Source organism: Hippopotamus amphibius, chromosome 8 (assembly GCF_030028045.1).
Source record: "Hippopotamus amphibius kiboko isolate mHipAmp2 chromosome 8, mHipAmp2.hap2, whole genome shotgun sequence".
NCBI classification, from domain to species: Eukaryota; Metazoa; Chordata; class Mammalia; order Artiodactyla; family Hippopotamidae; genus Hippopotamus; species Hippopotamus amphibius.
This window is the reverse complement of record NC_080193.1, coordinates 146,457,977-146,481,501: the sequence shown is the minus strand read 5'-3', so window position 1 is coordinate 146,481,501 and position 23,525 is coordinate 146,457,977. Positions and strand designations below refer to the sequence as shown.

General features: G+C 65.5%; 1 protein-coding gene across 17 annotated transcripts in view; it reads left to right on the top strand.

The window, feature by feature from the left end:
• Nucleotides 1–23,525, top strand: part of KIF1A (kinesin family member 1A) — a 67,925-nt gene that overhangs the window by 7,821 nt on the left and 36,579 nt on the right. For 4 of the 17 annotated variants that reach the window (XM_057745656.1, XM_057745654.1, XM_057745655.1 and 1 more), the window contains exons 6-24: nt 744–855; nt 2,107–2,184; nt 2,489–2,554; nt 3,040–3,057; nt 7,782–7,857; nt 9,216–9,294; nt 9,922–10,064; nt 11,605–11,738; nt 12,687–12,766; nt 13,027–13,102; nt 15,407–15,486; nt 15,762–15,868; nt 16,759–16,842; nt 18,692–18,872; nt 18,941–19,013; nt 19,173–19,266; nt 19,993–20,141; nt 20,463–20,641; nt 22,116–22,253. In XM_057745656.1, the coding sequence (XP_057601639.1) occupies nt 744–855; nt 2,107–2,184; nt 2,489–2,554; nt 3,040–3,057; nt 7,782–7,857; nt 9,216–9,294; nt 9,922–10,064; nt 11,605–11,738; nt 12,687–12,766; nt 13,027–13,102; nt 15,407–15,486; nt 15,762–15,868; nt 16,759–16,842; nt 18,692–18,872; nt 18,941–19,013; nt 19,173–19,266; nt 19,993–20,141; nt 20,463–20,641; nt 22,116–22,253 (1,947 nt within the window). Of the gene's footprint in view, nt 1–743; nt 856–2,106; nt 2,185–2,488; nt 2,555–3,039; nt 3,058–7,781; nt 7,858–9,215; nt 9,295–9,921; nt 10,065–10,423; nt 10,451–11,526; nt 11,739–12,686; nt 12,767–13,026; nt 13,103–15,406; nt 15,487–15,761; nt 15,869–16,758; nt 16,843–18,691; nt 18,873–18,940; nt 19,014–19,172; nt 19,267–19,992; nt 20,142–20,462; nt 20,642–22,115; nt 22,254–22,943; nt 23,220–23,525 lie in introns of all 17 variants that reach the window. The other 13 variants (XM_057745651.1, XM_057745653.1, XM_057745650.1 and 10 more) reach the window with 7 other exon arrangements.

Sequence of the window (23,525 nt, the reverse complement as noted above, 5' to 3'; positions counted from 1 at the left end):
CCCGGGGTGGGGCCAGACCGTGAGGGCCAGTGTGCCTGCTTGGAGGGCAGACGGCCCTCTGGACAGGGCACGGGGTCAGGGGCGCGTGGGGAGGGTCGGGTGCAAGGTGCTGCCGGCCACACGCTATCGGTCTCTGTTGGCCGCGCCGCCCTGGGCCTCCTAGCCTAAGAGGATCTGCCCCGGTCACCATGGCAACAGCCCCCCCCCCCCATCTGCCACCCAGGGACTCCCGGGAGAGTAAGGATCCCCAGGTCAGCGGCTGACACCCTGCACTCGGTAGGGACCCCGCAGGGGCTCTTCTGACGAGGCCCCCTGTGGAGGCAGCTGTCGGGCAGCCAGCCCAGCCTGCGGGCACATCAGGTCCAGCCACTGGCCTCCGCTCAGGCAGCCTCAGGCCTTCCCCCGCAAGGCCATGCTGTTCCTCCCTGGAGCGGCTGGTGTGGATGGACAGTGGAGCCCTCTTTCTCTTCTTGGGGGCAGGCCACTGCCCAGGGGGCTGAGTGAGCAGTACCTTGGCTCTGCAGAGCCCCTGGAAGCAGGGAAGCCCCTACTGTCACAGCACCCCGTGTGCCAGGCTCGAGCTGGGGCTGCAGGAGCCATGACGGACACTGCGGGCAGGCGGTGTAGGCCACTCCCTGCTCTACAGGAGGCACGGTCACCACCCGGCCAGGCAAGGTGGCCCCCGGAGATGTCGTGCCCGACCACGGGAGGCTGGCTGACTGCGTGTGGCTTCTGTTCCCCAGGACCGTGGCAGCCACAAACATGAACGAGACCAGCAGCCGCTCCCACGCCGTCTTCAACATCATCTTCACGCAGAAGCGCCACGACGCAGAGACCAACATCACCACGGAGAAAGTGAGCGCGGCCCTGGCGGGCGTGGTCCCGGGCCGGGGGCGGGGCGGGGCGGTTGGTCGGGGGGCTGGCCAGGCCTGAGAGGCCACCTCATCTCAGTGTTCGATGCCACCTGAGTGTGGAAAGGACTGAGTGGAGGGGCTGTGGACCCCAGGTCTGCCTCTTGCCAGGCAGTTACGGTGGAGATGGTGGGGGTCAGGGAAGGACATCCCCAGGGCAGCCCCACTGGCCGGGGACGCCCCGGGAGCCCTCGGAGGGCGGTGGCAAAGGCCTCAGGTTGAGCGGGGGCCCGTCCCAGGGTGCCCGTGGCCCCTGGTGCCGGCTAGGGGCGCCCCCCCGCCCCCGAGGGCTCTGGCATCCACGAGCACAAAGGAGAGGCTGTGCTGGACAGCCACCGCCCCACCCCCGGCCCCGGATGCCGCTCCCACGTGCCTTGTCCTTGTCAGTGGGCCCGGGCAGGGGCCTCGTCTCCTGGGGCCTCTATCCGGACAGGCTGACTGTGGCCGCCAGAGGGGCAGCAGGGCGGGCGCCCTCCGTGGCTGTGACCCTAAGCATGGTGTTTTCTCTGGCTGGGGCAGCACCCTGGGGTCACAGAGGGGCCAGAGGGAGTTAGGGCTGCTCAGTCCCTGAAGATGCTAGGGTAACCCTGGCCTGGCAGCATCCTCCTGGGGGCTTGGAAGGACAAGAGCGATGGAGCTGGACCGGAGCCGGTGGCCTGGCTGCGGGCTGCCTGCAGCTCCCAGCCCTCGGGCTCAGGGCACCGGGAGGTCCCACCAGGCGAGTCCTGCCTGCAGCTGCCGTGGCTCCGGAGGGCCCGGGCCTCCCCTGGTGCGTGTGGCCGCCCAGCCCGAGCTATGCAATTGTGGGGGGCCTCTGCCCAGTGCCCAGGGGCCTCCGGGAGCGGCTGCGCCCCTGTGAGGCAGCTGAGCCGTGGGAGGGGGGTACTCCTGGAGCCGGGTTCAGATCCCACCACACGATGAGCCTGGTCTGTGGGACGGGTGACAGTGACAGTGACATGCACGTGAAGAGTGCTCAGCGCACAGGGAACAGCAGGGCGCCAGGGGCTGCTGGGGGCGGGGCGTGCAGTCTCCCAGGGCGGGTGGCCTCGCAGCGGGCTGAGAGCAGAGGGTGCTCCGCCCTGCAGGGCTGGGGACTCTGGCCCCAGGGAGGGTGGGCCCTGCAGGCCATGCCTGGGGGAGGCGGGGGCCCCGTTGGCATCGCCGCGGCTCCCGCACGTGACACGTGTCCTCGCAGGTGAGCAAGGTCAGCCTGGTGGACCTGGCCGGGAGCGAGCGGGCTGACTCCACGGGGGCCAAGGGCACGCGCCTCAAGGTAGGGCCGCCTCCGAAGGTCCACACCGACTCGCCCCTGACTCGCCAGCGGGGCCTGACGCCCAGCGGCTCTGGGGCCGGAGGGTGGGGCGAGCAAGGACCGAGGCCCCTGCCGCAGGGGAGGAGGGCGGGCTTCGGGGGGGCATCCTCTTTAGTGCTGCCACTGTGGGACCGCGAAGCCAGGAGGGTCACGTGGGCGGGGGCTGGGCCCAGGGTCCGCCTCAGGGCCGCGCGGCTCAGGCCTGGCCCCGGCTGCGCGAGGGGCTCCGAGCGTCCTGGGGCTCAGCCGCGTCTTCCCCGCGCAGGAGGGAGCCAACATCAACAAGTCCCTGACCACCCTGGGCAAGGTCATCTCCGCGCTGGCCGAGATGGTGAGCGGGCTCCGGGTGCTGCAGTCGGCGGGACTCGGGGGAGACGGGGCGCCTCGCATCCTGCCCTGGTGGGGGGCGGGAACGCGCGGAGCGGCAGCCCGTCCCAGGCCCCGGCCCTGCTGTGCGGCCGCGTTCACAGGAGAGCCCAGAGGCTTGGGGGGAGGGGGTCCCTGGAGCCGTGACCTGGTCACTCTTGGAGCCTCTGTTGTCCCACCTGTAAAATGGGGACATGCCACCTCCCTCTTAGGACCCTGAGGTGGCCTTGGGCTGTGGGCGGAGCCGTGGGCGCTGGGACCTGTGTGCCCCCCCCCCCCAGGGCTGTCTGTCAGGAGGAGCCGGGACCCTCGGGGTGAGGGGCTGGGCCTGGCGGACAGCGGTGTGGCGGTGGAGGGGCGGGGGGCGTGGGCTGTGCGCCGGCTGCTCCCGCCGCTCCAGCCCCCGGCCCAGCCGCGCTCCGTCCTCAGAGTCTGTCTTTGCTTTTGCAGGACTCTGGGCCCAACAAGGTGAGTGCCTTCCTGTTTTGCTTCCCGGGGGAGGGGGGGGGTGCGGAGGGCACAGCGGCCCCGCTGCGGGGAGAGCGGAGCAGCGCTGCGGGCGTGGATGCCAGACGGTGGGGAAACCAGATCATGAGGGTCTAATGGCATGAGCCTCGCAAAGGGCGGAACTGAGCTGCGGGTGACCCAGAGCGGGGGGTGGGCTTGCGGCGGCACAGCCAGGGGCCATCAAGGGAGAGGCGGCTCCAGGGCTGAGGCCTGGCGGTCGTGGAGAAGCCGGCCAGGCAGGCGGTGAGCGCGAGCCCTGCAGGTGGACGTGTGAGGTGCTGAGGTGGGAAGAGCTTGGTTTGTGTGAGGAGGGTGGGAGGAAACGGGAGTTAGAAACTGCGAGAAGGCTCTAGAGGAACCGCGTGAGGATCTGAGAGGTACTAACCCAGCTGTGTGGGAACCATGTGGATGTGTGTGAGGAGCTGCGAGAGGAGGCATGTGCAGTGGCAGGGACTCCCAGGAGAGGGTTGTGAGAAGCGTGTGAGATGGTGTGAGCAGCTGTGCGTGTGAGGAGCTGTGAGGGATGTGTGTGTGGAGCTTGGGGAGAACGGTCTCTGGCTGTTGTGAGGAACCAAGGTGAATTACGACAGGAAACATGTGAAGAATTGTGTGGGGCCATGTGAGAAGATGTGTGGACGTATGTGAGGAAGCGGTGGGAGCTGTGAGAGCTCTGAGAGGAGCTGAGGAACGGTGTGCAGAAGCGTGAGAGGACCTGGAAGTGACCATGAGAGACTGTGTGGAGCTATGAGACGGGGTGTGAGGAACTGTGTACAACTGTGTGAGGAACTATGTGAGGACCTGTGTGGAACTGTGTGAAAAACTGTGTGGAACTGTGAGGAACTGTGAGGAGTTGTGTGAGGAACAGTGTGGAACTGTGGGAGGAACTGGGAACCTCGGTAAGGAAGTGTGTGAGCAAGTGTGTGTAGAACTGTGAGAGAATTGTTCAGAACTCAGTGTGAAGACTCCGAGGAACAAAGGAAATGTGAGAGGACAGTTGTGAGAGTGTGAGGAGCTGTGTGAACAGTAAGAAGTGATGTGGAGCTGTGAGGAACAATGGAAAAGGTGGGGAGCTGTGTGGCAACTGTGGGAAGGAACTGAGGCAGTTTGCAGGAATTGTGAGGAACTGTGTGAGGAACTATGTGAAGAACTCAGAGGAATGGTGTGAGGAACTGTGTGGAACTGTGAGAGGACTGAGGAATTTTGTGAGGAATTTGTGGAACTATGTGAGGAACACTGTGGAACTGTGAGGAATTGTGTGAGGAACTGTGAGGAATTGTGTGTGGAACTGTGTGAAACTCTGTGAGAAACTGTGAAGTACTGTGTGGAACTATGTGAGGAAGTGTGTGGAACTGTGTGAGGAATGGTGCAGAACTGTGAGGAATTGTGTGAGGAACTGTGAAGAATTGTGTGTGGAACTGTGTAGAACTCTGTGAGGAACTGTGAAGTACTTTGTGGAACTATGTGAGGAACTGTGTGGAAGTATGTGAGAAACTATGTGAGGAATGGTGTGGAACTGTGAGGAATTGTGTGAGGAACTGTGAGGAATTGTGTGTGGAACTGTGTGGAACTCTGTGAGGAACTGTGTGGAACTCTGTGTGGAACTATGTGAGGAATGGTGTGGAACTGTGAGGAATTGTGTGAGGAACTGTGAGGAGTTGTGCGTGGAACTGTGTGGAACTCTGTGAGGAACTATGTGAGAGAATGGTGTGGAACTGTTGAACTGTGTGAGGAACTATGTGAGGAATGGTGTGGAACCGTAAGGAATTGTGTGAAGACTATGAGGAATTGTGTGAGGAACTGTGTGGAACTCTGTGAGGATCTATGAAGTACTGTGTGGAACTATGTGAGGAACTGTGTGGAAGTATGTGAGAAACTATGTGAGGAATAGTGTGGAACTGTGTGGAACTGTGTGAGGAACAGTGAGGAACTATGTGGAACTATGTGAGGAACAGTGTGAGGATGTATGTGAGGAATGGGTGGAACTGTGAGGAATTGTGTGAGGAACTGTGAGGAGTTGTGCGTGGAACTGTGTGGAACTCTGTGAGGAACTATGTGAGAGAATGGTGTGGAACTGTTGAACTGTGTGAGGAACTATGTGAGGAATGGTGTGGAACCGTAAGGAATTGTGTGAAGACTATGAGGAATTGTGTGAGGAACTGTGTGGAACTCTGTGAGGATCTATGAAGTACTGTGTGGAACTATGTGAGGAACTGTGTGGAAGTATGTGAGAAACTATGTGAGGAATAGTGTGGAACTGTGTGGAACTGTGTGAGGAACAGTGTGAGGATGTATGTGAGGAATGGGTGGAACTGTGGGGAGTTGTGTGAGGAACTGTGTGGAAGTATGTGAGGTCCTGTGTGGAACTGTGTGAGAAACTGTGTGCAGAGTCTGTGAGGAATAAAAGAAACATAGAGAGGACAGTTGTGAGAGTGTGAGGAGCTGTGTGAACTGTAAGAAGCAATGTGGAGCTGTGAGGAAGGTTGGGAAAGGCGGGGAGCTGTGTAGGGAATGTGGTAAGGAACTGAGGCAGTTTGCAGGAATTGTGAGGAACTATGAGGAACTGTGAGAAACTGTGGGGAAAGGTGTGAGGAACTGTGGAACTGTTGAGAAACTGTAAGGAGCTGTGTGGAACCATTGAGGAACTGTATCAGGAAATGTGTCAAACCATGTGAGGTACTGTGTCAAACTGTGAGGAACTATGTGAAGAATGGTGTGGAACTGTGAGGAACTGTGTGTAACTTAGAGGAATTATGTGAGGAACTGTGTGGAAGTGTTGAGGAATGGTGTGAGGAACTATGGGAGGAACTGTGTCGAATTGTGAGGAACGGTGTGAGGACCTGTGTGGAGCTGTGTGAGGAACTTGGAAACTTGGGAAGGAAGTATGTGAGCAAATGTGTGCGGAACTGTGAGAAGAATTGTTCAGAACTGTGTGCAGAGTCTGTAAGGAACTAAGGAAATGTGAGATGACGGTTGTGAGAGTGGAGGAGCTGTGTGAACGGGAAGAAGCAATGTGGCACCGTGAGGAAGGATGGGAAAGGTGAGGAGCTGTGTGGGCACTGGGGGGAGGAACTGAAGTAGTCTGCAGGAATCGTGAGGAACCCTGTGGATGGTGTGGGGAGTTGTGTGGAAGCGTGAGGAACCCACTGGAATGGCGTGGGAGGAACGTGTGTAGAGCTGGGTTAGGAACCGTGTGAGGGGAACTCTGTAAGGACCGGAAGAGAATTGTGTGAAGGGTCTGTGACTAATGGTGAGGAGCTCTTTGGGGAAACGTGAGGAACTGCATTAGGAGGTGCAGGAAGTTACGTGAGAAACTGAGGAATTGCCTAATGAGCTGTGAGGGGAGCTCGGCAAGGGAGTGGGGGGAGCTTTGCTAAACTTTGAGGAACCAGGTGGGGAACCGTGTGAGGGAATGAGGAAGCGTCTGTGAGGGGCTGTGATGGAGACTGTGTAGGAAATGAGTGAGACTGGTTTTGAGGGGCCGGCTGAGGGTCGGCGCCTGGACCCGGGAGCGTGGGGGCCTACGGGCGATGAGGCCAGAGCGCCGGGCCTGATCTGCTCCCCAGTGTCATCAGGAAGCAGCTGGCTGTGATTTAGTGGAAGCAGCAGTGGGATGGCTGTGGGCTCACAAAGACTGACTGCGGCTGGAGCCGCTTAAGGGGGGTGGCCAGGGTGGCCGGTCAGGGTGGCGAGGGTCCCGGGGCCGAGCCACCAAGTCAGAGGCGCCGCTCGGGCCCCTTGTGGGGTGACCAAGTGGCCGTGGGGTGTTTACTATGGGAACGAGGAGTCTGACAAGCACGAATTCTCTAATTCACCCTCAGGGGTTAAATGATCAAAACACAAGGTCGAAGTAGAGTCTTTCACTCGCCAAGCGTGCACAGTGATAGAAGCTGCCCTTGGCGGCCAGAGGCTCCCACTCCTGCTCTCCTGCAGGGGAGCTGCACGGAATTTCCAACCCTGCCCTCCCCCCCGCCCCGTGGTGGGTTGCGGGAGCATGCGCGAGTAACATCCCCTGCGGGCCGCCCTCAGGGATGATGTGTCTGCACCCCGAGAAACACCCTTGCGGGACCCTGGGAGGCTGCCCAGGTCTCTGGCCGCCCCAAAGCAAGAATATGCACGCACGGGGGACGTGGGGAAGGGGACGCGACTACCATGATTAGTGGGGCTTGAGGGAGCCTCGTCCTGACCGGGGTGGGGTGTGTGGGGGGCCAGGTTATCGGGGGCTTTTGAGCCGCTCAGGCGGGGCGGGGCCAGGGCCTGGCGTGAGACGGAGGCGGCTTCGTGTGCGCAGGGAGGGGGGCCTGCAGCGCCTCCTGCAGTCCCGGGGCCTCTTCCTCTTGGTCACGTTTGAGGGGTGATGGGCTCGCGCTGGTCCTTCTGATGGCTTGGAGTGAGGATGCACTGGCCCTGGCCGCGGGCGTCAGCCTGTCCAGGCTCTGCCGGCCGTGTGGCCCAGAGACACCGTGGGGACGAAGGCGGGGGGAGGCCGAGGAACGTGCTAGCAGGTCCGCGGTTGCTGTTCGAGCGGAGGCGCCCAGGCTTTACGGGGAGAGGCCTTGAGAGCAGGCCCTGCCCTGAACCCCGGGCAGCTCGGACCTCGGGGACCCACCTGTGGGCCCTGTGCTTGCCCCTCTCTTCTCTCCCCGCCGGTGGGCTCAGGGCTGACCTTGGACATTCCTCTCCTGCAGAACAAGAAAAAGAAGAAGACAGACTTCATTCCCTACAGAGATTCGGTGCTGACCTGGCTCCTCCGGGAAAACCTGGGTGAGGACTCGCCCAGCGCGGATCTGATGCCCAGACCGGCGGCAGCCCTGTCCCCCGCCAGGGAGGGCCCCCACACTTTCCGGGCTGAGAGGCGGGCCTGGAGGCTCCTCCCGGGGGCCTGGGCCGGGGGTCGGCCGTAGGTTCACGACGCAGGGCCGGGGACCCGCGTGGTCCTCAGGGCCGCAGAGGAGCGGCCGCCGTGTCAGCCCTCCTGGCCAGGGCTGTGATGCCCTGACCAAGGACCACCCCCCGGGCCTCGGCGATTCCGGGGAGCCCTCTGGTTTGCTGTTGTGGAGCTGCCTTGGCTTCCCCCTCCTGCCTTCCACCTGAGCTCTGAGCCAGTGAGGTGGATGGGGAGGCGGAGGCTGCAGTGCCCCAGCACGGATGTGTTCCCGCCCAGCACGGCCTCGGCTCCTCCCCGCCCACACTCGCAGCAGGGCGTGGGGGTGGGGGTGACGCCAGGGAGTAAACTAGGTCCTGGGCTGACCCGCTGGACGTGGACAGCTGGCGTCTCTGGCCTTCCGCGGCTGCGTGGCTAACCCTGCACCCCAGGACCAGCCCGGCTCGGGCCAGTGTGGGGTGCCGTGTCGGGCCGCGCGGTGGAGGAGAGGGCAGATGGGAGACCCCGGGGCAGGTGGGCCCCCCGAGAGACGACACGAGTGCCACAGGAATGCATGTCCCTTCACCTGAGACACAGCGGGAAGGAGGCCTCTCCCCCGGGGCCACGCCCAGGTCCGACCCCAGGGTGGGTGGGGAGGCCTTCACAGCGTCGCACCCCGAGCCCTTCACACCGTCGCCTCGTGGTCCAAGTGCGGGCCAGACCCTGGGGACGTGGCCCCCAGGACACAGGTCCCTGAGGTCTGTGCGTCCAGAGCCCAGCACGGACAGGACAGGCAGCAGTCCTGCGGGCTGCCCCGGCCCCTGACCCAACAGGACCCGCTGTCTAGAAGAGGGCGGAACCCAGACGGCTCGTCTCCTCAGCCGTGCGCTTCCTGGTGCCGGGATGCGCGTGACCTGGGCTGGGAATCTGATGCAAAACGTTGGGAAACATATTCCAGATGAGAAGGATGGAAGTGAAATTTTTATTGAGCAGAAGCAGTCCTTATCCTGTAGTAAATGCCATAAAAGCCTCCACACCTTTTCTCTTTATTATGGGGAAGGGGCGGCCTGCTTGTTATGATGTGACCCCAAGTGTGAGAAAAACATTTTTTACGTAGAAGAAAGGTGAGCGAGGTGCCCGGCCCCCTGCCGTCTGCTCACCTCCCAGCTGCACCTGTGGGAGAGGCCGGGGCAGGCGGGGGCGGGGGTGCGGCCGTGGGGCTGACCCTCCGCTGGGACCACCCGGTCTCTTCCCACAGGCGGGAACTCGCGGACAGCGATGGTGGCGGCGCTGAGCCCCGCGGACATCAACTACGACGAGACGCTGAGCACCCTGAGGTGCGTCCCGAGGGGGTGGACCCTCCCCGCCCCGACCCGCCGGCTCAGGTGGGAATGGATCCTCCAGGTGCCTCCTGGTGGGGCCGGCTCACCGGACTCCTCGAGGCTGCAGATGGCTGGGGGAGTGCCCGGGGCTTCTCGGGCCCCGTTCTGTTTCCCAGCACTTGGGGCCCCCCGTGGCCCAGGGCCCCGCCATCAGACCAGGAGAGCTGTGCTGGCAGGCTAGTGGTCCGCACCCACCCGAGGGCCGTGGAGCCCCTGGGCGTCTTTAACAAGCAGGCGCCTCTGAAGGTCCCTCTGGCCAGGGGTCGTCCCGGGCCGTGGGGGCAGCTGAGCAGCCTGGCTCGGCGCCCTGGCCTCCTGGCCGCCACCACAAAGGGCTGGGCGGCAGGTTCGACTTGCTCTGCCCACCCTGGGGCCGCGAGTCCAGGTGTGAAGGCCTCCCCGTGGGGAGCAGACGCCACCCCGTCCCTTCCCCTCCTGGGGCCTCGGTTTCCCCAACTGGCGAACCCTGGTCCGTGGCCCTGCTGTCTCCCCGTGGGAGATGACCTGGCGGTGGGCGCAGGCGGGGCTCCGGGGGCCCTTGGCCGCTGGCCGCCACAGCCCCCAGCCCCCTTTGCTGCCCAGGTACGCGGACCGGGCCAAGCAGATCCGCTGTAACGCCGTCATCAACGAGGACCCCAACAACAAGCTGATCCGCGAGCTGAAGGACGAGGTGACGCGGCTGCGCGACCTGCTCTACGCCCAGGGTCTCGGCGACATCACCGACAGTGAGTGTCTGTGCCACCTGTCCGGGCAGGGCGGCGGGGCTGCGGGGCTGGGGGCTCCTTCCTGAGACCCCGCCCCTGGCTGTGGCCCCCGGCCGGCGGCCCAGGCTCTGCTCGGGGTCCAGGCGGAGCCGCCTCTGGGTGGGGGGCCGGGGGGCTGCATGGTTTGGGTGTGCTGCTGGCCCAAGCAGGCCAGTGACGGTTTCCTGGAAGCCACCGTGGCAGGCCGCGGGGCCGGGCTTGTCCCCGCATCCCGCTGAAGAGCACCACCACCCTGCCTGATGCCCGGCCCGCGACGGCGCCCTCTGGAGACAAACGTGCTCTTCTGTTTCTGTCTCTCCCCTACACCTCCCCCCCCTTAGCCAACACTGTGCCCGGAGGACCCAAATGTGTGTATCCCCTCCGACGCTCTCTGTGCATCCCTGCTTCTGCCTGGCCCCCGGGCATAGGGCAGCACGGGCGGGGCGGGGAGCACCCACCCCCCTTGGCCTTCCCCGCTCCGGGCGCGGGAGGACGCGAGCCCTCTCGCTCACGGTGCCCTGGTTCACCCCTGTGTCTGTTGGGAAATTGAGGCAACAGGGAGGCCCAGGCCGTTGGGCCCCTCGGGCTCTCTGACCTCCGTACTCCTAGAGGCCTGAATGTCAGCACAGAGGCCAGGATAGCTCGCAGGGCCCGTCCGTCCCGGCTCCTGGCTCTGGCCCCACTCTGACCCCGCCCACCCCAAGGCCCCTTCCCCTGGAAACGCCAGGCGTCTGAATGCCGCCAGGTCCTTCCAGTCTGTGTCTCCCACTGGCCGTGGGCCAGGCTCCCCAGGCAGGGGCATGTGCTGGGGGCGCCCCCGTCTCCCCAGCACCCGTGCTGTCCTACGTTTGCCGCTGCTCTGCTGTGTGTCTGCTTCTGTCAGGAGGGGCCTGGGCACCTCCCACCCCAGGGGATGTTGCAGCTCCAGCTTCCGGGCCTTGTGGGGCAGGGAAACGGGGGGGGGGGGGGGGGGGGGGCGGGGCAGGCGACCCAGAGCAGTTTCTTGGGGTGGAGGAGGGAGGGCCGCCTCGGAGGTCCCCCGGTTTGCAGCTTGGCCGGGGTGCTTGGTGGGGCCGGACGACGCAGCCCCGCCCCCGCAGCCTGGGGTGCGTGGTGGGCTCAGGGGCGGTGCACGCGAGGGGTGCCGGAGAGGATGAGGGTGAGCGCCGGGGCCTGGGGGCAGGGGGCTCACCGGGCAGGGGCGGGGGCGCAGGAGGCTGGTGGCCTGCGGGCTTGGCGTGCGCGCAGGGGGAGCAGAGGCCCCGGGCGGCGGCCCCGAGGGGCCTGGCAGTGCGGCCCCGGGGGTGGGGGCAGCCTCGCACGTGCTCATCCAGGTGCCCAGCTCGTGGTCCTTGTCTGCTGCCCCCTCTCCACCGCCTCTTGCTTTTTCCCAACTTGGTCTTTGTTTTCTCTCCTCCCGTCTGTCTGCCCCTTCCTCCCGTAGATGTGTCCGACCTTGAGAACAATAACCGTAGCTGTGGCGGGCCCGAGCTGAAGCCAGCCCCTGACAATCTCTCCACAGTGACCAACGCCCTGGTGGGCCTGAGCCCCTCGTCCTCGCTCTCGGCCCTGTCCAGCCGCGCCGCCTCCGTGTCCAGCCTGCACGAGCGCATCTTGTTTGCCCCGGGCAGCGAGGAGGCCATCGAGAGGCTGAAGGTGAGGCAGGGCCGGGCTCGGAGCGGTGGGTGCCCAGCCGAGACTCCTCTTGGGTGGTCGCAGGTGGAGGGGCCGGATCAGAGGCGAAGCGAGCTGTGCAGGGGGACGCAGGGTGTGTCTCGGCTCCCCGCCCCTGTCCAGGGGTCGGCCAGCTCTGTCCAGGGCCACGGGGCCCGTCTGCTGCTCAGGGTGGGGGTCCCAGGGCCTGTGCGCGCCCCACCTCGGGTTTCCGTGCTCTCATCCACTCCTGCACGGTCACCCTCCCGGCCCAGCCGTGGGCGGGCCACGTTTAGGGTCTGGGTTACTGACTTCCTTCAGCATATGGGTACAAGGTGCTGGGTGTGAACGGTGGACAGCGAGCCCAGACCTCAGAGGCTGAGGAAACTCGGGGGACAAAGGCACAGGGGCCAGACCTGGGCTGATGAGGGGTAGGCTGTGCGGTCACCCTGGGGAGTAGGGCCCACTTGAGGTGTGGGGTTCCACTGGGGGGGTAGGGTCCCACCTGGAACATGGGGGGGCCACTGGAGTGTGGGGTCCCATCTGGGATGTGAGGGGCCCACTGGGATGTGGGGGCTGGGAAAGAAACAGGGAGACAGTGCTGATGTGGGAAGTGTCGTCCATCTCACCTGTGGTGCAGGGACATCCGAGCCTCAGAACCGGCGTCTCAGCATCGCCACGCGTGTGTGTTTCTCTCTCCGGGTTTATTCTGCCTTTCTCTCTGTTCTCTGGGTGTGTCCACAGGAAAGACACGTGTCCTTTGCACATATTAACCCTCAGCACTTCACCTTGATCTTTCAGACTTTGAGCTGCCTGGATGGACCTGGGAATCAGGATGTCGGGCCCTGCAGACTTGGCTTGGCTACTCGTCTCCCCTTTGCCTGGCACCCAGGCCTCTGTCCACTGCCTGCCCCTCACCCTGACCTCGCTCTGCTCTGTCTTGCTCCCCAGGAGACAGAGAAGATCATCGCTGAGCTCAACGAGACCTGGGAGGAGAAGCTGCGGCGGACGGAAGCCATCCGGATGGAGAGGTGGGCGGTGGGGCTGGGACCGGCCCGGCTGATGGAGAGGTGGGCGGTGGGGCTGGGACCGGCAGTGGCCCTGTGTCCAGCTCTGGGCTCCTGCATCTAGAGGTGACTGTGTCCAGTGCAGGACGCACCCGTTCCCTCTCGTCCAGTGGTCCCACCCTGTCACCAAGGGCCCCATTGACCTGATCCCCCTCAAGTGGGCACCTGAGCTCCCTGGCCAGATGAAACCCTGTGTGGGTGCTGACCCCAGCTCTGTCCCCCAGGGAAGCGCTGCTGGCTGAAATGGGCGTGGCCATGAGGGAGGATGGCGGCACCCTGGGGGTGTTCTCTCCCAAGAAGGTAGGAGCCGGCCTGTTCCCTGGGCTGCCCTGATGTGGACAGGGCTGGGGGACCTGTAGCCCCTGGCGGGAGGCCAGCAGGGTCCTCCTGGGAGCAGGGGGAGTGGATCTGGGCCCGCGGGCACCCTCGCCCACAGCCATCCCTGCCCTGAGTGGAGCCTTGGCCCTGCCTGCTCACAGGGATGTCCCTATGGCCTTAGGACATCAGAGATGTCACTTAGCTGCCTGAGGAGTGGACTGGGCCCCTCAGGTTAGGGCGAGACCGGGGTCCTGAAACAGATGGGGCCTGGACCCCCCAGGAGCCTGCACCCCTCATGGGCAGGGCCTGGCTGGGCCGAGCTGGAAGCCAGCTGCCCTCTTGGAGGTCAGCTAAAGCGGAGTCCGGCTCTCCCATCAGGGACCCCTCTTCTCCCACCCAGGCCCGACTTGCCCACAGCTCTGGCCCTCGAGTGGAGCAGAGCAACGCCCCCTGTTTACGAGCCCAAGTGGGGCAAAGCATGAGCATTGGGGAAAAAGTCTGTGCGATTCTAGGACCCAGACCCCCCCCCCGCCCCCCGCCGCCAAAGATTGCCAGGTCCTTAGAGCCCTTAGGAGTCAAGATTCAAGCCCAGAAGTCTTCTTGGAGGCAGTGGCAGTCTGTTCTGATCCCAGCACAGGACTCTGCAGGCCCTGCCCCTGCCGCCTTTTTGGTGAGAAAGTGCCTGGCTGACTTTTCACCCCAGCAAAGGGTTTCTGTGTTTGCCAGCCCCTGAAGCTGGCCGCACGTGGGGCCCCCACTGTGCCCGTGGGGCCCCACGGGAAGAGGAGCACGGGGCGCTGGGATCATCCGCCAGGATGGCTGCTCCCTGGGGACGGGGCCAGGCTCCTCAGGCTCCTCCCGTGCCCACTCACTCCAGCCCAGGGAGCAGCGTGTGGGGAGGCCCAGAGGCAGGAGGCAGGGTGCCTGGGAGGACCTGGGGGGGACGGAGAGCAGGTGGCGCCCGGTGGGGTTCTGCTTCACACCCTCCTGGAGAGGCCTTTGGCTTTCGTTTCGAATACGTTGTGCCTGTGCTGTTGCACTGTGTCTGGAAAGGATGCCCCGGGGTGGGCATGCAGAGCTGGATGCAGATGCCCAGGGGACACCAGCTGCACACTCCTTTGGCTGTTTTGGTGGCAGAGGGATTTGCTGGCAGCCCCAGGCTCAGGAGGGGGAGGATGGCCTTAGGGACTACCAGGGACGCGTCCTCCGGAGAACAGCGGGGTCCCCAGGACTCTAGAGAAGCACATGAGCTAGCTGGGTCCCCTGCTCGACCCTGCTCAGGGACCACAGGTCCTTCCTGGCTGGATGCCCTCTGTGCTCAGGGGAAGGGGTGGCTGGGGGTGGTCTGTCCTGTGTCTGATGACCAGGTCTCCACAGCCCTGTGCAGCGGCGTTAGAGGGGCACCATGGGGTTTGTAGTCAGGGTGGGGACAGCTTGCCCCAGGGTGCCAGGTGGGAAACAGGAAGCTGTCCCAGCCTCTGCCACGTTGTAGGATCCTTGCCCGGGACCAGGTGTGAGGTCAGGAAGGGTCGGGGCCCAGAGACGCCTGGGTGAGGGCAGTGGAAGAAGTGAAGATGGGGCGGAGGGTGCTCCAAGGCCCACCAGGCGGAGCTTGCAGTGGCTGCCCTGGGCATGGGATGGGGCGGGGAGCTGAGGGCAGTGCTTAGACGGGGCAGCTGGGGGAGGTGGTCGCCTTGGCCTTGGGTCATGCTTTGGTAGCCCCGCGGTCAGGACGGGCGTGGGCCTCTGAGCTGGGTGGCTCAGGGGCACGTCTTTCACAGCCTCTCCGCTGCCTGGCATTCAAGGCCCCGCCCCTCCCTGCCCAGCGTCCTAATCCCCTTCTTGGCTCCTGGATCCCACTGGGGCCCTCAGCTCCTGGGAGCCGCAGTTGGAATGGGGACCCGCAGCCCTGTTTTAGGGTGGAGGACTGTGCCCAGATGCCATGGGACCCAGCTTTGCCTTGCACGTCCAAGGGCCTATCACAGCCTCCGAGGACCCCCTGGGCCCGCAGGCGATCAGAGCTGCACTCCCAGCCCCGCCCGAAGCCCAGCCCCCCACATGATGCCCGGCAGCTCTCCGCCCAAGGCTCCGGGGTCCCCAGCAAAGTCTCCTGCTCAGGGAGCCTTTTCCTTCACCTCTCCTGTCCACTCTGCCATGCTGGGAGAGTCCCCCGCGAGGCCAGGCTTAGGGCGGTGGTGGTCTGGTCCTGGGTGGGGAGAGGGCAGCAGGTGGCCAGAGCTGGGCTCCCGCCCCTCCCCGAGAGAGGTGACCCTCCTGTCTCCCTAGACGCCGCATCTCGTCAACCTAAACGAGGACCCGCTCATGTCCGAGTGCCTCCTCTACTACATCAAGGATGGGATCACCAGGTGGGGGTCGGCGAGGAGGGGGTGGGCTCCCCCGCAGAGGGGCCACCGAGCCTGGGGGTCTGCTAGCAGTGGTTCTGAAGGCCCCTCTGGGCAGGGTGGCTCCCCCAGGCGAGGCCGCGTTTGGGGGTGTCCCCTGTACCCCACTCGTGTGCTCTCTGGGCATTTCCTGTAAGAGTTGGGCATCCTGGAGGCTGCATGGGGACCAGGTGGGCCCGTGGGTGGCATCGTGGGCGCGTGGGGTCCGGCCGGTGCCGACGACCCCACCACACACACAGAGTGGGCCGGGAGGACGCGGAGAAGCGGCAGGACATCGTCCTGAGCGGGCACTTCATCAAGGAGGAGCACTGTGTCTTCCGGAGCGACTCCCGAGGGGGAAGTGAAGGTATGGCGGCCTGGCCCCGCCCCTACCTGGTGCGGCTGGGTCAGCCCCACCGGCTCCTTGCCCACCTGGCTCCCTAGTCGGTCCCGGTACCACCGCATTCGAAAGGTGCTCTGAAGGCTGGGCTGGGGACACAGGGCTCCCTCCCTGCACGGGGGGCTGGCCGGGCTGTTCACGGGCGGGAGGGCTCTGAGCCCGGATTGGGGGGACAGTGTTCTTAGGCCACGCCTTCCCGTGGGCCGGGAGAGGCCATCTGTCCATCTCCCCGGCCGGCCTGCCCTGGGCCTCCGTCACCACTGCTGGTCTTGGGCGTGACCCTCCCTTCTTGGGGAGGCACCCGCTGAACCATCACAGTGGCTGCGGCCCCTGAGCTCAGGGCAGGAGTCCGGCCAGCCTCTGGGCTGCAGACCCGTGACCGCAGCCCCCTCTGTGAGCAGCGGTGGCCTTAAATGGTGTTGAGGACGTTGGTTCCCCCAGAATTCTGTCCCCAAAGCTCTCCCTCCTGTGGGTGGGTGGTCACAAAGCCAGGAGGGTCTCTGGGACTCCTGGGGACACAGGAGGCCACTGTTTCCCGTCCCACCTGGAGGCCCTGCAGGGCAGGGCGGTCACCCAGCACGGCCTCCCCGGCGCTGACCTCGGCCCGTGAGCCTCCCCACCGGGTGTCACTTGCCTCCTCTGTGAGGGGCTGAGATGCCCCTCTGGTTTCTCAAGGCCCAAATGAGGTGCCGCAGGGAGGAGAGGGGCCTGATGGGGGCCACACCTGAGTGGCAGGTGGCCAGGCGGGTCGAGCCCCCGCCCCCCACCCTGAGAGGGGCTTGCTGGGCTCAGACCGGGGTGCGGCCAGGAGGACAGCACCTCACGGTCCTCCTTTCTGTCCCCCATCTGTCCTGTAGCTGTGGTGACCCTGGAGCCCTGTGAGGGGGCAGACACCTACGTCAACGGCAAGAAAGTCACGGAGCCCAGTGTCCTGCGGTCAGGTACAGCGGGGGATGGGGTGGCTCCTGTCCTACCCCCTCTGCATGCACGCCCCCTCCTGCTCCGGGCTGTGGGGCCTGTCAGGGAGGGGGCTGCGGGCACCTTGCCAGCTCACATGGCCCCCTCCCCCTCCCCCCCACAGGCCTGGGGGTGGGGGGCAGTGTGGGGAGAAGGCCGTTTCACAGCGGCGCTGAGTCAGTGCTGCGGGTGCTCGAGGCGGGATTCCGGGGTGGGGGGGCCTGTCCCGGAGCCCTGGTGGGAGGGGGCACACCATGCAACAGAGGTGGGCAGGGCGGCTGACTGGGTGTGGGCCTCTGGACGCCAGCCTCCTGGCTTGGGCTTCATGCCCTCACATTATAAAACACACCTGGAGGTATATATGTCTGTCTGTCTGTGTGTCCATCTATCAAGAGATTTAATTAATGGAACAGGCTCATGAGGTGGTGGACGGGCGGGCACGTCTGAAATCCACAGGCAGGACTTTGCCCTCAGGGAAGCCTCAGCTTAGCTCTTAAGGCCTTTCACCCGATGGGGTGAGGCCCGCCGAGTCGCGGTGGGTGGTCTCCTGTCCTGAGGTCATGTGATTGTAGGTGCCACCCCGGCTATAGACGCCTCCGGGCAGTGCCTACAGAAGTGCCTGGTGCACCTCTGGGCCCCCAGCCCGGCCAAGCCGACACGCAACGCTGACCATCACTGACCATCACGTCAACTCTGGCTGGGGTGACTTTTTGCTAAGAATGACGGGCACCCTCCCCCTGCCCCAGCTGGGGGTGCAGAGGGGACAGGAGGCCTGGGAGGTGACCCTTGGCAGCCTGACATCCAGACCTCTCCAGCTGCCCCGAAGGGCCTTGTTTTTAGCTCCCAGGACTGAGAATCCTGCCTTTGAGGTCCCCAGGGATGCTTTGAGGGAGGGGCACATCCTGGATTCATGGGCCTTGTGTGGCCACTAGTGGTGGGCATTCTCTCCCGCAGCTGGTGTGGGGAGATGGTGCAGTTGAGCTGGGCACGGGCAGGTCCAGAGAGCGGTTTCCTTCTCCCCCGTTGTTTCAGGATGGGGCCTGGAGCCCACAGACTTGGGGCAGGGCCCGGGGTTGGGAGAGGAGGCCGAGCTCGGGGGCTGGAGGAGAGGCTGAGGGAGGCCTGGGGTGGGCCAGCCTGCAGGGCCCAGGTGTTCTTGCGGGGAGGGGGCTGAGCCGGCTCTGCAGGCCCCAAGGCAGAGCTGCGCTTCCTGGAGAAAGCTGGAAGGAAGCGAGGCTGTCCAAAGAGAGCCCCGCAGGCAGGACAATCCAGGGACCGCGGGCACTGCCCTGGGGGGACACGCGTGCCCTGCGGGGCCCTGCGGACGGTGTGGACCCTGGCCCTGGAAACACACAGACCCTTGCCCTGCTTCCGTCGGCGGGACAAACGGGAAGGGAAACGCCCTGCAGAGGGGCCTTGCAGGAGGGGCCGAGTCCAGCCCTCGGGTGGGGGCGTGCCCAGGCCCAGGGCACGGGAGCAGGAGGCCAGCCCGGCCTGGGGGTGGCCTCTCCTGCAGGGCCGTGGAGAGGACGGGATGGTGGTGAAGCTCCAGGGCTGTGTTTTGCAAACATCACCGCTGCTGAACGAGGAGGGGCGGGGGGTGGATCTGGGGGAGTGAGGAGGCCTGTTCGCATCCTGGTGGGGGAGGTGGCCGCCCGGCGGGGGCGAGGGGGACACAGGGCGGGCGGCCCCATGGGCGGCTGCTGGCAGCTGGAAGCCCTCTACGGGGTGGGCAGTGCTGGGACGCCGGGCGGGTTCCTCCCCTTCCCCTTCTGCCCGCCCCTGCCCCCGAGGCCAAAGGTGCACCACGTGTGGCCTCCCCTCCGTCCCCAGGAAACCGCATCATCATGGGGAAGAGCCACGTGTTCCGGTTCAACCACCCCGAGCAGGCGAGGCAGGAGCGCGAGCGCACGCCCTGCGCGGAGACGCCCGCCGAGCCGGTGGACTGGGCCTTCGCCCAGCGCGAGCTGCTGGAGAAGCAGGGCATCGACATGAAGCAGGAGATGGAGCAGAGGTGAGGCCCCAGGGGCCGCCCGGGCCCGCGGTCACCCCGCCCGCACTCACCCCCTCCCGCTCTTGCAGGCTCCAGGAGCTGGAGGACCAGTACCGCCGGGAGCGCGAGGAGGCCACCTACCTGCTGGAGCAGCAGAGGCTGGTGAGGGCAGCCTGCCCACCAGGCCCCGCCGCGGGGCTCGGGGGACCCAGGTCCCCGCGCTTGGCTGCCCGAGCGACGGCTGCAGTGGGGCCGTGTCCAGGCGGGAGGGCGTGGAGGGGCTGGTCTCCGCGTGCAGCCACAGCCTCGCTTCTGTGCCAGGACTACGAGAGCAAGCTGGAGGCCCTGCAGAAGCAGATGGACTCCAGGTACTACCCAGAAGTGAACGAGGAGGAGGAGGAGCCGGAAGACGAAGGTGAGGGGTCCTTCCCAGCGTGGAGGTGGGCCGGGCCGGGCCGGGCCTCGGGCTGGGGAGGGGGCAGCCGCCGGGCCCACTCCCTGGAGGTCGGCTGGTTGGCACCTTTGCCCTGGGGGCCCCGGCCTGGAGGCAGGAGTTGGAGGCTGTGCTGCAGCAGGAAAGCACACACGAGCTGGCTCTGGTGGGGGCAGCCTGGAGCACGAGGAGGCTGGTGCGGGGTGGGGGCTCCGTGCAGGCGCCCTGCGTCCACTCACCCCTGTTCTGCCCGAGGGAGGCTGGTGCTTCTCCCGGGACAAGGTCTCTGCTCCTCACTTTGGGACCCCCTTTCCGAGTATTTGCTTGGGCGGCCCGCCAGCTGACCTCTTGCTGCTGGCGGTCCGAGGGCGGCCCACAGACACGTCCAGCTCGGCCGCTGGTCCGCTGGTCGGCACCTTTGTGCTGATGTGACCAGACCTCCCCCTGTCTTGGCCTGCGCCCCAGCCTGCCCTCCTGTCCCCGCCCCGCCGCTGCCCCCCAGTCCTCGCTGAGCTCCGGCCTGACTCTTGGACCCTGGCACTCACACTGCTGGGGGAGCCGGCGGCCTCTTTGGGGCACAGGGGTCGCTCCCTGCGGCGGGCCTTCCTGCCAGCTCCCTTCTGAGCTCCCTGGACAGTTAGTGTGAAATTGGAGACCCGAGCCCGGAGTCCCCAGCCCCGCAACGACCACGTGTGCCTCTCCCCACAGTCCAGTGGACGGAGCGGGAGTGTGAGCTGGCGCTGTGGGCCTTCCGGAAGTGGAAGTGGTACCAGTTCACGTCCCTGCGGGACCTGCTGTGGGGCAATGCCATCTTCCTCAAGGAGGCCAACGCCATCAGCGTCGAGCTCAAGAAGAAGGTGGGCTGCTGCCCCTGCCCCTCAAAGGGCGGGCGTCACTGGTCCTGCTTCCGGCCGGGACTTGGCGCCAGGCCGCGCTGCCTCTGGGAGAGCGGGGCGGCCCCCTGGCCTGCACCCCCAGGAGGGTGGGCACTTGGCGGGGGGCCTGGGACTGACCGAGGGGGACATGGAGGCAGGCCAGTGGGCAGGTGGAGCCGGTGGGAAGGTTCGGGGCACCGTTGTGGGATGGGCAGTGAGATCTCCAGGAGCGGGAAGGAGGCCCTGCCCGGGCCGGGCTCCAAACTCCGCGGAGCTGATGGGCGTCATCTGCACCCGTCACAGGTCCAGTTCCAGTTTGTCCTCCTCACGGACACACTCTACTCCCCGCTGCCTCCCGACCTGCTGCCCCCAGAGGCCGCCAAAGACCGAGAGACCCGCCCGTTTCCCCGCACCATTGTGGCCGTGGAGGTGCAGGACCAGAAGAACGGCGCCACCCACTACTGGACGCTGGAGAAACTCCGGTGCGGCAGGCTGGCTCTGGGGCGGGCAGTGCGGGCGGGGCTGCTCCCGGGGCCGGGGCCAGGGCCACTGAAACAGAGGTGGACGCTGGGTGCATGGGGCTCAGCGTCCAGGCAGCTATTTCTCCTGTTTCAGTTTCTTTTAAAATCAGAAGAAAGCAGTATACAGGATCCAGTCTTCTCATAGAATCCATGTTCTCCTCTACCAGAGCAGTGGTAGAGTTTGGAAGAAGGGGCGGGTGAGGTGCTGCAGGGAGCCGGGGCTCCTGCACCTTGGGGCCCAGGCGATGGTGGAGGAGGACAGGGCCCGGGCCCTGGGGAGGACGGCCGGGCGTCCTGGGAGGCGTCTGCCCCACGGCTCTACCTCTGGGTCCCACGTGCTCCCCCTGACGTGTGCCTGGCTCTTCCTGTGTGACCGTGACAGCACAGCTCTTTGCCACCGAAGAGAAGTTTAAGGCTGCTCAAGTTCCCCTAGAAACGAGAGGGGCGCCCGTGCGCAGGGGAGGCCCAGGGCCATCTGGGGGCAGAGGAGTGAGGGAGGGCCTCGTCACAGCCTCTGCGAGGTGTCTGTGGGCAAAGCAGCGCAGGGTGGACAGCGAGGGCTGGCTCGTCAAGACGACGCCGGCGGGCTTGGGGCTGGGGCTCCCCGGTGGCCTGGCCTCTGCCCCCGGGTGAGTTAGGGCAGGGGAACTGGCTGATGTGTGAGTCTAGGGGCGTGCGGCTCTGTGTGGAGGGGGCTCACCCGCAGGCTGTTCCTGTCGAGGGCGGGGTCTCCCAGCCAGTGAGGTCCCCAGAGCTGTCGCAACGCCATGAGATACAGAGGAGGAAGACTGTCGCCAAGATGTGCTCGCACACGCAGGCCCTCACGTTTACACATGCGCCCGCACACGCAGGCCGTCACGTTTACACACGCGCCCGCACATGCAGGCCCTCACGTTTACACCCAGGTGGCCCCGCGCCCACGCCCTCACTCAGACACCATCCCTTCCTGTGAGGACCGCCGCCCCGCTTGCACACGCACTGACTCGCACGCATCCACGGACACGCGTGTGCCGCTTCCCTGTCCTCCGGGGCTGCCGTCTGCTCTTGGGAGGACGAATGTCCCTCCTGTTGCACCTGGGCCCCCGAGGGAGACGCCTGCCGGTTTTCCGGGGAAATAACCTCCGAAATGTCTTGTTTCCTGCGTCCCCTCACAACTTGCCCTTCACTCCCCGAGCTTCTGGGCCTCCATGCCCTGATTCCCCGTCCTGAGCAAGGCTCTCCCTCCCTCCCGCGGTGGCTGGACACCCGTCCCCAGGCCGCTGACATCCCGTGGCCACCACTGGGGTTGAGAGGAGCGTGTGGTGAACTACAAGCCCCTTGCTTACGGTGGGCCGATTCCGAGGACCCTGGAGGGTCCATCTGGCAAACCAGCTCGCGCCGTGGGTGACCGGAGCAGGGCATTCCGCCCGGGCCCACGCTGACCTCTGCCCCGCAGGCAGCGCCTGGACCTGATGCGTGAGATGTACGACCGGGCAGCCGAGGTGCCCTCCAGCGTCATCGAGGACTGTGACAACGTGGTGACCGGCGGAGACCCCTTCTACGACCGCTTCCCCTGGTTCCGGCTGGTGGGCAGGTGGGCGCCTCCCTCCCCGCGGGCTGAGAGATTGGGAGAGGGTGGGGGGCAGCGAGGGCTGGGCCCTGGTCGCGGCACGCGGCGGGGCCGGCCAGGTGTCCTTCTCCATCCTGACTCCACCCCGACCCTGGTCCTTCTTGGTCTGAGCCCCTCGGCCAGTCCTCTCCACGCACTGCGGGCCCTGACCGGGGTGGGTCTCAGCATTGCCACCCGCCCCTGCTTCGGGGCTGTGGCCATCAGGTGACCCCGTTCACGTGTGTGAGTGGGAGGCTTGGTCAGGCTTCCAGGGTCACTGGTGGGGGTGTGAGCGGGAGGCGGGGCCGTGTCCTCCTAGAGCTCAGAGTCCACGCCTGTTGTCCCCAGTCGCCTGGTCCGGGGGCCCCCCACAGGACGTGGTTTCTGAGGCCTCAACGCGGCCAAGCTCATGAGGCCCTCACCCGACCTCAGCCACCCCGGCCAGGATATCCCACCTGCTGGGGCCTTCCGGAACCTCCCGGAGCTTCACACTGACCCCCGTGCGGTGCCTTCCCCCACCTGGGGACCAGGCACTCGGGCTCTCGTGTCTTTGGAGCCGGCATTCTCGGCGGCCTGTGCGTTTGGTTTGGGTTTTCCTCGGAAGCCCCCGCCGCGGCCCGTCTGCCCCCGAGGAGCTGGCGTTAACCTCTCTCTGTCTTGTCGCACTAACCCCAGTTCAGTCATCTCTGGCTGCAACAGCTACCCTCTTCTCAACACATGCATGAGCGAGCGCATGGCTGCTCTCACCCCCTCCCCCACCTTCTCGAGCCCCGACTCCGACGCCACCGAGCCTGCCCTCGAGGAGCAGAGCGTGGGGGAGGAGGAGGAGGAGGAGGAGGAGGAGGAGGAGGAGGAGGAGGACCTGGAGGACGACGTCTTTCCGGAGCACGTGCTGTGCGACGGCCGGGACCCGTTTTACGACCGGCCCCCCCTGTTCAGTTTAGTAGGAAGGTTGGTGAGGTCGAGGACAGCATGCTGGGAAGGAACCAGCTCTTTTGCACAGGGGCACTGCTGCGGGCACAATCTGACCGCCATCAGGGCGCGACCCCCGGCGCGCGGGGCAGGCAGAGGGGCTGGCCTCCCCGAGGAGAGGGCGTGAGGGAGCGCGAGGGCTCCTGGCCTTGCTGGAGGGGGCCCGGCCGGGGAGAGGCGGGTCCCAGTGAGGGAGGAGGAGACAGGGTGTCCTGGGGCTCGGGCTCCATGCAGGTGGGCCTGTGTCCGCACAGAGGCCCCCGGGACCCGGGAAGCATCCCCCCC